This window comes from Phyllobates terribilis, unplaced genomic scaffold (assembly GCF_046119375.1).
Source record: "Phyllobates terribilis strain yellow unplaced genomic scaffold, ASM4611937v1 Scaffold_1__5_contigs__length_1240528914, whole genome shotgun sequence".
NCBI lineage: Eukaryota > Metazoa > Chordata > Amphibia > Anura > Dendrobatidae > Phyllobates > Phyllobates terribilis.
In genome coordinates this window covers 363,324,333-363,337,995 of record NW_027362761.1, presented here as the reverse complement: position 1 = coordinate 363,337,995, position 13,663 = coordinate 363,324,333, and the positions used below count along the sequence as shown (strand labels likewise).

Genomic DNA, 13,663 nt, shown 5'->3' with positions numbered 1-13,663 from the left:
CATATTGAATAAGTTGTCATTACTCTTGAGCGCAAGTGCTCGCTACTTGAGTTTGCATCGGGTACTCAGGTATGCACCATGTATCACGGGTTCTCAAGTGAAATGCTCGAGTCCCCGCCCGCATGTTTCACGGTTATTAGACACCCCCAAAAAAACATGCGGGGATCGCTCGTGCATGGCAGACAATCCCCGCGAGGTTTTTTTGGAAGCGAAGCATATGGGGCGGAGACTCGAGCACCCGCGATACTCAGTGCATACCCGAGCACCCGATGCAAACTCAAGTAGCGAGCACTTGCGTTCAACACTAGTTGCCATATCGTCATTTTTTTTTTTTACTTTTGAAAAAAAAAACAACCCCAACCCTAACATTAGCACAACCCCAACCCCAGCCCTAGCGTTTATTTTTTACGCCGTTCCTCGTGCGGTATAAGTGATTAGACGACTTTATACTTCGGGTCGGTGCGATTACAGTGATACCAGAATCATATGAGGTTTTTATGATTGACAGCTGTCACACACTAAAAGACACATATTTTGTAAAATCTAGTTTTTGCATCGCGATATTTTGGCCGACAGAGTCATGTGACGGCTTTTTTTTTGCGGGATGAGTTGATGTTTTTATTGGTACCATTTTCAGGCACGTGACATTTTTTGATCGTTTTCTATTACAGCTTTTGGGAGGCAGAATAAACAAAAACCAACAATTCAGGAATTGTGTTTTTTTTACATTTTTTTATTCTACTCCGGGTGTGGTAAAATTGATAAGGTAGCTTTATTCTTCGGGTCAGTACGTTTACAGCGGTACCACATTTATATAGTTTTTTATGTTTTGGCGCTTTTACACAATAAAAGCTATTTTATAGAAAAAATTATTTTTTTGCATCGCTTTATTCTGAGAGCTGTAACTTTTTGATTTTTCGGATGATGGAGCTGTATGGCGGCTTGTTTTTTGCGGGACGAGATGACGTTTTCAGCGGTACCATATTTATTTATATTCGTCTTTTTGATCGCGTGTTATTCCATTTTTTGTTTGGCGGTATGACGATAAAGCATTGTTTTTTGCTTTTTTTTTTTTTTTTTTTTTTTTAACCGTGTTCACTGAAGGGGTTAACTAGTGGGACAGTTTTATAGGCCAGGTCGTTATGGACACGGCGATACCAAATATGTGTACTTTTATTGTTTGTTGTTTTTTTTTTCATAATAAGATTTATTGATGGGTACATTATATTTTTATTTTTAGTGGATTATTTTTTTTTAAATATTTTTACAATTTTTTTTTTTTTTTTTTTTTCACTTTCTGGGATTTTTTTTACTTTTTTACTTTGTCCCACTATGGGACTTTCACTTTTTTTATTCTGATCGCCTGCATGGCACAGGAATGCAGCACCATCCCTGTGCCATGCAGGCTGTCAGCGCTGGACAGGGAGAAGATAGTTTGGAGATGCACAGCGCATGTCCAAACAATCTTACTGCTGTCTGGTGACCCGGATGTTGTCATGATGACATCGGGTCGTCATGGCAACACCCGGGAAGCCGCGGCAGACAGCGCTGGAGGCCGGAAGAGGAGGTGAGTATTGCGATCACCTCCCCTTGCCACCGCAATGCTGCGATCGACTTCGATCGCAGCATTGCAGGGGTTAATGTGCTGGGAGCAGTGCGGGACCGCTCCCTGCACATAGTACCGGGTGTCAGCTGTGACAATCAGTTGACACCCGGCGGTGATCGCGCCCGCACAGCCTGTGTGCGCGTGCGATCGCGATGACGTGCTAATACGGGTCAGGCTCTTAAAGCCCAGGGCACAGACGCGTATTAGTATGTCATGGGCTTTAAAGGGGTTAAACTTAAATAAACTTTTTGATGATATCCTAATTTAGTGAGATGCACCTGTACATAGCTGTATACATATACATATGCACATATACATATATTATACACAGACATACATAGCTGTATACATACACATATACATACACCGCGTGCAGAATTTTTAGGTAAATGCGTATTTTGATCACTTTGATGCTTTTTATACATGTCGTCCTACTCCAAGTTGCATAGGCTTGAGAGCCAACTCCCAATTAAGTAAATCTGGTGATGTGCATCTCTGTAATGAGGAGGGGTGTTGACTAATGACATCAACACCCTATATAAGGTGTGCTTAATTATTAGGCAACTTCCTTTCCTTTGGAAAAATGGGTCAGAAGAGAGAGTTGACGGGCTCTGAAAAGTCCAAAATTGTGAGATGTCTTGCAGAGGGATGCAGCAGTCTTGAAATTTCCAAACTTTTGAAGCGTGATCACCGAACAATCAAGCATTTCATAGCAAATAGACAACAGGGTCACAAGAAGCGTGTTGGCCAAAAAAGGCGCAAAATAACTGCCCATGAATTGAGGAAAATCAAGCATGAAGCTGCCAAGATGCCATTCGCCACCAGTTTTGCCATATTTCAGAGCTGCAACGTTACTGGAGTATCAAAAAGCACAAGGTGTGCGATACTCAGAGACATGGCCAAGGTAAGGAAGGCTGAAAAACGACCACCTTTGAACAAGAAACATAAGCTAAAATGTCAAGAATGGGTCAAGAAATATCTTAAGACTGATTTTTCAAAGGTTTTATGGACTGATGAAATGAGAGTGGCTCTTGATGGGCCAGATGCATGGCCCAGAGGCTGGATCAGTAAAGGGCAGAGAGCTCCACTCCGACTCAGACGCCAGCAAGGTGGTGGTGGGGTACTGGTATGGGCTTGTATCATCAAAGATGAACTTGTGGGACCTTTTCGGGTTGAGGATGGAGTGAAGCTCAACTCCCAGACCTACTGCCAGTTTCTGGAAGACAACTTCTTCAAGCAGTGGTACAGGAAGAAGTCAGTATCATTCAAGAAAAACATGATTTTCATGCAGGACAATGCTCCATCACATGCATCCAACTACTCCACAGCGTGGCTGGCCAGTAAAGGTCTAAAAGAAGAAAAAATAATGACATGGCCCCCTTGTTCACCTGATCTGAACCCCATAGAGAACCTGTGGTCCATCATAAAATGTGAGATCGACAGGGAGGGAAAACCGTACACCTCTCGGAACAGTGTCTGGGAGGCTGTGGTGGCTGCTGCACACAATGTTGATCGAAAACAGATCAAGTAACTGACAGAATCTATGGATGGAAGGCTGTTGAGTGTCATCATAAAGAAAGGTGGCTATATTCATCACTAATTTTTTTGGTTTTTGTTTTTGCATGTGAGAAATGTTTATTTCTACATTTTGTGCGCTGATATTGGTTTACCTGGTGAAAATAAATAAGTGAGGTGGGATTATATTTGGTTTTTATTAAGTTGCCTAATAATTCTGCACAGTAATAGTTACCTGCACAAACAGATATCCTCCTAAGATAGCCAAATCTAAAAAAAAACCCACTCCAACTTCCAAAAATATTAAGCTTGGATATTTAGGAGTCTTTTCGGTTGATTGAGAACATAGTTGTTGATCAATAATAAAAATAATCCTCTAAAATACAACTTGCCTAATAATTCTGCACACAGTGTATATTATACACAGACATACACACGTGGTCAAAATTGTTGGTACCCCTCACTTAATGAAAGAAAAACCCACAATGGTCACAGAAATAACTTGAATCTGACAAAAGTAATAATAAATTAAAAATCTATGAAACTGAACAAATGAAAGTCAGACATTGCTTTTCAACCCTAATTCCACAGAATTTAAAAAAAAAATTAAACTCATGAAATAGGCCAGGACAGAAATGATGGTACCCTTAACTTAATATTTTGTTGAACAACGTTTTGAGGCAATCACTGCAATCAAACGATTCCTGTAACTGTCAATGAGACTTCTGCACCTCTCGACAGGTATTTTGGCCCACTGCTCATGAGCAAACTGCTCCAGTTGTCTCGTGTTTGAAGGTTGCCTTTTCCAGACGGCATGTTTCAGCTCTTTCCAAAGATGTTCAATAGGATTTAGGTCAGGGCCCATAGAAGGCCACTTAAGAATAATCCAATGTTTTCCTCTTAGCTATTCTTGGGTGTTTTAGCTGTGTGTTTTGGGTCATTAACCTGTTGCAAGACCCATGACCTGGGACTGAGATCAAGCTTTCTGACACTGGGCAGCACATTTCTCTCTAGAATCCCTTGATAGGCTTGAGATTCCATTGTACCCTGCACAGATTCAAGACATCCTGTGCCAGATGCAGCAAAGCAGCCCCAGAACATAACAGAGCCTCCACCATGTTTCACAGTAGGAACAGTGTTCTTTTCTTGATGTGCTTCATTTTTCCGTCTGTGAACATAGAGCTGATGTGCCTTGCCAGCAACTTCCATTTTTGTCTCATCTGTCCACAGGACATTCTCCCAGAAGCTTTGTGGCTTGTCAACATGTAGTTTGGCAAATTCCAGTCTGGCTTTTTTGGATTTTTTTTCAACAATGGTGTTCTCTTTGGTCGTCTCCCATGAAGTCCACTTTGGATTAAACAATGACGGATGGTGTGATCTGACACTGATGTTCCGATCTGACACTGCTGTTCATTGAGCTTGAAGTTCACCTTTAATCTCTTTAGAAGTTTTCTTGGGCTCTTTTGTTACCATTCGTATCATCCGTCTCTTTGATTTGTCATCAATTTTCCTCCTGCGGCCACGTCCAGGTAAGTTGGCTACAGTCCCATGGATCTTACATTTCTGAATAATATGTGTAACTGTAGTCACAGGAACATCAAGCTGCTTGGAGATGGTCTTATAACCTTTACCTTTAACATGCTTGTCTATAATTTTCCTTCTAATCTCCTGAGACAACTCTTTCCTTTGCTTCCTCTGTCCATGTTGAGTGTGGTACACACCATGTCACCAAACAGCACAGTGAGTATCTGTAACCCTATATACAGGCCCACTGACTGATTACAAGATTGTAGACACCTGTGATAATAATTAGTGGACACAACTTCATTTAACATGTCCATTTTGTCGCATTATTTTCAAGGGTACCATCATTTCTGTCCAGGCCTACATAGCAGTATACACACATACATATATTATCCCTTTAACAACCCTTGTGCGTACTAATACTGCATTTGCGTACCCCCCGTTCAGTGAGGGCTGCTGCGCTGAGCCCTCACTGAACCGAGCACATGTCAGCTGATTCTTACAGCTGACATGTGCCTGCAACAGCCGCGGGTGGCATCGCGATCCACCCATGGCTGTTAACATGTTAATTGCCGTGCCAATCTCCGACAGCGGCATTTAACGCGCGCTTCCGGGTAGCGCGTCATAAGCCCCGCCATAGGCGACCCCGTTACGTGATCGCGGGTCACCAATGGGTGGGCATGACAACCCAGGGTCTGCAGCAGACGCCTGTGGTTGTCATGATCTGGTCACTATGAGCGCCACCTAGTGGTCGACGCTCATAGCACAGGACCATTTCTGCAGCATGCAGGGGATCTGCTGGTCCCCTGTATGTAGCAGAGCCGATCGGACAGTTGCTGCTTCTAGTCTCCTATGGAGACTATTGAAGCATGCAGTAAGTGAAAAAAAAAAGTTTTTAAAAATATAAAAAAAAAATAAAAAAATATAAAAGTTTAAATCACCCCCCATTCAAAATAAAATATATATAAAAAAACCCTACATAGACATATTTGGTATCGCCGCGTTCAGAATCGCCCGATCTATCAATATAAAAAAAGAATTAATCCGATCGGTAAACGGCGTAACGAGAAAAAAATTCTAAACGCCAGAATTACGTTTTTTGGTCGCTGCAAAATTGCAATAAAATGCAATAACCGGCGATCAAAACATCGGATCTACCCCAAAATATTATCAATAAAAACGTCAGCCCGTCGCGCAAAAAATAAGCCCTCACCCAGCCCCAGATCACGAAAAATGGAGACGCTACTGGTCTCGGAAAATGGCACCATTTTTTTTTTTTTACCAAATTTTGGAATTTTTTTCACCACTTAAATATAAAAGAACCTATACATGTTTGGTGTCTACGAACTCGTAATGACCTGTAGAATAAGAATGGCAGCTCAGTTTTAGCATTCAGTGAACGTGGTAAAAAAAATAAATAAAAAACAACTGTGGTATTGCACTTTTTTTGCAATTTTACCGCACTTGGATTTTTTTTCCCGTTTTCCCGTACACGATATGGTAAAACTAGTAATGGCGTTGAAAAGTACAACTCGTCCCGCAAAAAATAAGCCCTCACACAGCCATATTGACCAAAAATAAAAACGCTATAGCTCTGGGAACAGAAAACGAAAATGCAAAAACGGAAAATGCTCCGGGGCTTAAGGGGTTATACACAGACATACATAGCTGTATAAACACATATACACACATACATATATTATACACAGACATACATAGCTATATACATGTAGACTGCAGGAACCTCTGGTACAATGGAATATTATAACACAAAGTAGTTCTCACAATTCAGCTGAAGTTGCTAAACATTCCGCGGAGTAACTTGTGACGTGAGCTGTGATTTGACTTTTACGTGCTCTCGCCTCAGCATTAACCAGTTTCTGTCACATTAGAGGGATCCTTCCGCGGCCGGCAGAGGAGGAGGAGGCGGCGCCATTTTGTGCTGTTCTCGCAGCTTGTAACGGAAGCGAGGAAGAAGCTCTCTACCAGGCACCGAGTCACCAGCTTCTTCCTCTTTATCTAGTCTGCCTCATCTTTTGCTGGTGTTCCCTGCGGACCCGGGCACTCGTTTTTGGTTCGTTTTTTCGAGGTCATGGCAGATGTCGACAAACTGAATATCGACAGCATCATCCAGCGGCTGCTAGAAGGTGAGGCGTCCCGGGGAGGCCTGCGTCTGTGCTTCGGGTCCGCCGCCCTGCAGAGGGTCGATGTGAGGGGGAGGTGAGGCAGAACTGCCCGGGCCCCAGTATAGATTCTCCCCAGGAGCCGCCATGTAATCCGCTCCTTTATTGTGATTGTGAACGAGGAGTCCCAGCTCCTGTCTGCGATCCAGGACACGCTGGGACCTGTAGTACCCTCACAGCTGTTGGTTTTCCGTTGCGAGGTGGAACCGTCCCCTGCTCGGCTTATCCTGTCAGTATCAGGACTGTCAAAGGTTCTCCAATAGGGAGGTCATTACCTGCGCCCCTGCTAGTGCTGGCCCCTGCTGCAGGCACACGGGCCGCCGGGGGGCCCTAGCACGGTATTGGGGTGATGCTGTAGCAGGTGGGGGCTGTATTTCCTATAGAGGAGACCACTGACTGGGATTTGTCATAATGACAGCGCTGTCCTGTAATTATAGCTGTTACCACCACAGTCATAGAAGGGAAGGGTTTTATTGTCCCAATGTCCTGGAGAAAAATGGTAACCAGACCTAAAATTAACACTCGCAGGCGACCTGTCGTGTGTAATAAAAATATCCCAATCACGACAAGGCCGGTGTGATGGGAGAGTTTCTGCTTAGAAAATTCAGCACATAAAACTCTGTGCAGATGACCCTTGGGGTATGTGGCTCCAGATGGATTTATTCAGTTGGATTCTGCCTGAAAAACCACCTAAAAACTTACATAATGCACAGCAATGCAAAAACTGATATTGCTGTTACGTTGTCGTTTGTTACTGCATGTAACCACTTCAGGGTTCGAAAACCGTGAAAAGGTTAAAACACGTAACATTCATTCTTCCAAAGGAAACTGCCCGCTTTTTATGGTTTAAAGTGTATGGAAAAGACACAGCAAAACCGCCAGCGATGCCACATCAGGAAAAAGACTGACTTTTTTTTTTTTTTGTAGCCTCTTTGCCTTAAAATAATCTTGGTTGGTGCATTTGCCAGTGTCTTAAAGACATTGTGTGCACATATCCTTAGGGTATGTGCCCATGATGTTTTTTTTTCAGGCGGGTCGGCACTGCATCTAGTTGAAAAAGCACTATTTCCTGAGAAGAACAAACATCTGCACTTTTATGTAAAAGAGCTGTCACCATGAAAATGTATGTATGTGTATGTATATATATATATTTTACAGACCAAAGGTTTGGACACACCTTCTCATTTAAAGATTTTTCTGTATTTTCATTACTATGAAAATTGTACATTCACACTGAAGGCGTCAAAACTATGAATTAACACATGTGGAATTATATACTTAACAAAAAAGTGTGAAACAACTGAACATATGTCTTATATTCTAGGTTCTTCAAAGTAGCCACCTTTTGCTTTGATGACTGCTTTGCACACTCATGGCATTCTCTTGATGAGCTTCAAGAGGTAGTCGTCGGCCGCGACCAATCAGCGTCGTATTAGTGTGGGCCCGGGAGCGGCACTGCTTGTGCGGGTACTTCCGCTGCGAGCAACTGGGAGATGAGCGGCTGCTTGCAGCAGAGGCATCCCGACCGGTGGCGCTGCTCCCCGGTCCTCCCTTGACACTTACCGTCGGGAGATCAGCGTTCCTAGCCGCTGATCTCCCGATGGTAGCCGCATGGAGGTCAGCGGCACCGCCGGTCGGGGTAGTTCTGCTGCGATCAGCCGGGAGATGACCGGCTGGCTCCGGTCAGCTCCCGGCTGCATCGCCGCTGACCTCCGTGCGGCAGATGAGCCACTAACGGCCGCAATCTTTTTTTCTGAAATCCGGCGTCGCTGATTGGCCGAGATTTCCTGGACAGACGGGATAAGATAGATAGATAGATAGATATATATATATATATATATATATATATATATATATATATATATATATATATATATATATATATATATATATATATATATACATACATACACTCAGCAGTTTGAAATAAAGTTTTGTGAGAAAAAACTTCCAGTATAACTTGTTTTATGTAAGAAGCACTCCTCACCTACCGCTGCGTTCTACCATGTCCAGGGCCTTTATTCTCCACTTCTCAGTGATGTCGCCGCGCTGCAGACTGTCCTGGTCACTATGCTCTATGCGTGAGTGGAAAGTCTTTTACCGTGAAGGCCTCGTTCTTACGCCTCCATAGACTTACATCGTAAAAGTCACTTCCGTGTCATGCAGAGCGCAGTGTGACCCGGCCAGTCGGCAAATTGGTGATGTCACTGAGAAGTGGAGAATAACGGTGCTGGACACCGGAGAGAGTGGCAGTAGATAAGTATATTAAAGAAGTTTTTCACTACTTGAACAACTACTTGTCATCCCCCACGCTTGACCCTGATAAAATAAAAAAGCTTATACTCACCTCCTGTGCTGGCACTGTTCCCACGGTGTAGGCACTTTCTCTGCAGGGCTGCAATGTTGTTCTAACGCCGGGACCCAATCAGTGCTGGCGTCACTGTCATCGCTTTATGTCGAATTGAACATGAAGAGGAAGTCAAAGATCAGCTGCAGCCCGGACTTCCTCTTCATGTTCAATTTGTCTGAAGGCGGGTGACTGTGACATCAGCGCTGATTGGGCACCAGGGTCACATGTCACAAGAGAGCCCCGGCACGGGAGGTGAATATAGGCTTTTTTATTTTATCGGGCCCAAACATTTAGATCAAGAAGAGGTTTTCCAAGTAGTGGACAACCCCTTTAATACACTCACACATTACATGCATAGACACACACATTTAATGAATTTAAAACTTGGTGGGAGTGCTTCTTTAGTCCTCTGCTCTTCTTGGTCCAGTGGGTGGTCCGATCAGTGACTGACATCCTTCTTTGCATATGTTTGTATAAAAAGAGATACCGGTCAGTCACTGCTAGGACCACCAACTGTACCAAAAGTCCCAGAAAGAGCAGAGGTTTAAAACACAAGCTATACTTTCCCTTGATCTATAAGGCATCTTTCACACTTCAGTGTGTCCGGTACGCATGGTGACAGTTTCCACATGTACTGGAGACACTGACACACACAGACCCATTCAAATCTATGGGTCTGCGCACATATCATTGTTTTTCCACGGGCCGTGTGTCCGTGTGCTCCACGCGCTGACATGTCCGTCAGTGTGGCAAGTACCGGCGCCTGGGAATCAATGTACAGTTAGTTCCGTTCCCAAGCACCGGTGCTGAACGCTGCCTTTATCATTGTTCCTTGCTTGCGCTGTGATCAGCACGAGACAATGTTGGGAGTAGTAGTCTGCTCCCGTAGTGTCTGTGTGTAAAAATAAGAATAAAATAATAAAATCCTTATACCCCCTGCTGTAATCCGCTGACGCCGGGGAGGATGAGCCGCTTCAGCGAGTGGGCCTTGGAGCTGCGCTGAGCTCACTGAGTGACAGGACACCGCTCCTGAGCTCAGCGCAGCTCCGGGGCCCACTCGCTGGAGCGGCTCATTCTCCCCGGCGTCAGCGGTCAGAGGATTACAGCGGGGGGCATCTCCTTACAGGTGAGTATAAGGATTTTATTCTTATTTTTATACAGGGACACTGCGGGAGCAGACTACTACTCCCAACATCGTCTCTTGCTCGTGCTGATCACAGCGCCGGCAGGGAACAGTGATTAGGGCAGCACCCGGCACTTGGGAACAGCGCTAACTGTACACTGATTCCCAGGCGCCAGTACGTCTGATCCTGATGCGACACACGTTTGCCACACGTGTGCCAAACATGGGACACGGATATCTCCGGCATGGGCTTTTACATTATTTCCGGACGTGCGAAACTACACTAACACGGTGCCTGCAGATTGGCCTACATTTTCATGGTAACAGGTTCCTTGTAAGGCCGCGTTCCCACAATCAACGTTTAGCAAGTTTTTGATGATGCAGATTTTCTGCACATATTAGGTTACTTGAGGGTTTTTTTCATTGTGTGTGCCAGGGCTGTGGAGTTGGAGTCGGTGCCCATTTTGGTGGAGTCGGTATAAAATGGACTGACTCCAACTCCTAAAATATATAATAAATTGGGTCCAATAGTTCAATGCAGTTTATGGGGAATATTTTTTTCATAAGAATTTGGGAAAGTTATGAAATGTCCTATTCCTGATCTAAGGGTCTAGACTTTTAGCTGAGATGAATCTGTGCTACAGTAAATTTATCACTTAAACATGAGCCATGTATGGGGGAGTCGGTGTCATGGAAATTGAAGAGTTGGAGGTTTGGCTTACTGACTCCACAGCCCTGGTGTGTGCGGTGTTTTTTTTTTCAATACATTTTTGACGCTGCGTTTTTGTCTCTTGTTGGTATGTCATGTTTTAAATAAAGCTGCTTTGTTTTTGATACTTCCTGGTATTTGGCTTTAACCCCTTTAAAGCCCATGACGTACTAATACGCGTCTGTGTCCTGGGCTTTAAGAGCCTGACCCGTATTAGCACACAAGCTGATTGTCACAGCTGACACCCGGTACTATGTGCAGGGAGCGGTCCCGCACCGCTCCCGGCACATTAACCCCCGCAATGTTGCGATCAAAGTCGATCGCAGCATTGCGGTGGCAAGGGGAGGTGATCGGTATACTCACCTCCTCTTCCGGCCTCCATTTCTGTCTGCCGCGGCTTCCCGGGTGTTGCCATGACGACCCAATGTCGTCATGACAACATCCGGGTCACCAGGCAGCAGGAACATTGTTTGGTCATGCGCAGTGCACGACCAAACAATGTTCTCACTGTGCAGCGCTGACTGCCTGCATGGCACAGGAATGGTGCTCCATCCCTATGCTATGCAGGCGATCAGAATAAAAAAAGTGAAAGTCCCAGAGTGGAACAAAGTAAAAAAATTTAAAAACTCCCAGAAAGTGGAAAAAAAAAAAAAAAATAAAAAAAATAATCCACCAAAAATAAAAATATAATGTACCCATCAATAAATATTATGAAAAAAACAAACAATAAAAGTACACATATTTGGTATCGCCGCGTCCGTAACGACCTGGCCTATAAAACTGTTCCACTAGTTAACCCCTTCAGTGAACACGGTAAAAAAAAATAATAAAAAACGAAGCAAAAAACAATGCTTTATCATACTGCCAAACAAAAAATGGAATAACACACAATCAAAAAGACGAATATAAATAAAAATGGTACCGCTGAAAACGTCATCTTGTCCCGCAAAAAACAAGCCGCCATACAGCTCCATCATCCGAAAAATCAAAAAGTTATAGCTCTCAGAATAAAGCGATGCAAAAAATAATTTTTTCTATAAAATGGCTTTTATTGTGTAAAAGCGCCAAAACATAGAAAAACTATATAAATGTGGTACCGCTGTAAACGTACTGACCTGAAGAATAAAGCTGCCTTATCACTTTTACCACACGCGGAACAGAATAAAAAAAACAAACAAAAAAAACAATTCCTTAATTGGTGGTTTTTGTTTATTCTGCCTCCCAAAAATCGGAATAGAAAGCGATCAAAAAATGTCACGTGCCTGAAAATGGTACCAATAAAAACGTCAACTCATCCCGCAAAAAAACAAGTCGTCACATGACTCTGTCTGCCAAAATATGGATAAATTATAGCTCTCAAAATATGGCGATGCAAAAACTAGATTTTACAAAAGATGCGTCTTTTAGTGTGTGACAGCTGTCAATCATAAAAACCTCATATGATTCTGGTATCGCTGTAATCGCACCGACCCGAAGAATAAAGTTTTCTAATCACTTATACCGCACGAGGAACGGCATAAAAAATAAACTCTCGGGTTAGGGTTGGGGTTAGGGTTGTGATTTTTTTCAAAAGTAAGAAAAAAAGATGACGATATGGCGGCTAGTGTTGAGCGCAAGTGCTCGCTACTTGAGTTTGCATCGGGTGCTCGGGTATGCATTGAGTATCGTGGGTATTTGAGTGACATGCTCGAGTCTCCGCCCCATATGCTTCGCGGCCAAAAATACTTTGCGGGGATTGCCTGCCATGCACGAGCGATCCCCGCATGTTTTATTTTTGGGGTGTCTAATAACCGTGAAACATGCGGGCGGGGACTCGAGCATTTCACTTGAGCACCCGTGATACATGGTGCATACCTGAGTACCCAATGCAAACTCGATTAGCGAGCACTTGCGCTCAAGACTAATGACAACTTATTCAATATGATGACCTAATGTTATCAAATTCTCTGTTGTACCTCTGGGTTCAAAATGTTCACTATACCCCTTGATAAAATCCTTGAGGGGTCTAGTTTCCAAAATGGGGTCACTTGTGGGTGTTTCCACTGTTTAGGCACACAGGGGCCCTCCAAACGCGACATGGTGTCCGCTAACAAATTGAATGGAAAATCGGCTCTAATTGTTAGCGGACACCATGTTGCGTTTTGAGATCCCCTGTGTGCCTAAACATTGGAGCTCCCCCACAAGTGACCCCATTTTGGAAACTAGACCCCCAAAGGCACCTATCTAGATGCATAGTGAGCACTTGGAACCCCCAGGTTCTTCACAAATTGATTCGTAAAAATGAAAAAGTGGAAAAAAAAATACTTTTTCATTTTTACGGATTAATTTGTGAAGCACCTGGGGTTTAAAATGCTCACCACCCATCTAGATAAGTTCCCAGGGGGTCTAGTTTCCAAAATGGGGTCACTTGTGGGGGGTTTCCACTGTTTAGGCACATCAGGGGCTCTCCAAACACAACATGGTGTCTGCTAATTATTCAAGCAAATTTTACAATCGAAAATTCAAATGGCACTCCTTCCCTTCTGAGCCCTGCTGTGCGCCCAAACAGTGGTTTTTCCCCACATATGGGGTATCTGCGTACCCAGGGGAAATTGCACAACAAATTTTGGGGTCCATTTTTTTCCTCTTACCCCTGCGAAAATAAAAAAAATTG

The 13,663-nt window shown here is 43.7% G+C and overlaps 1 protein-coding gene across 1 annotated transcript in view; it reads left to right on the top strand.

Annotated features, from left to right (window-relative positions):
• Positions 1-6,520: 6,520 nt before the first annotated feature.
• PPP1CC (protein phosphatase 1 catalytic subunit gamma) overlaps positions 6,521-13,663 on the top strand; it is a 38,872-nt gene continuing 31,729 nt past the window's right edge. The window contains exon 1 of the mRNA XM_073676316.1: positions 6,521-6,792. Within this exon, the coding sequence (XP_073532417.1) occupies positions 6,738-6,792 (55 nt within the window). The 5' untranslated portion in view covers positions 6,521-6,737. The remainder of the gene's footprint in view (positions 6,793-13,663) is intronic.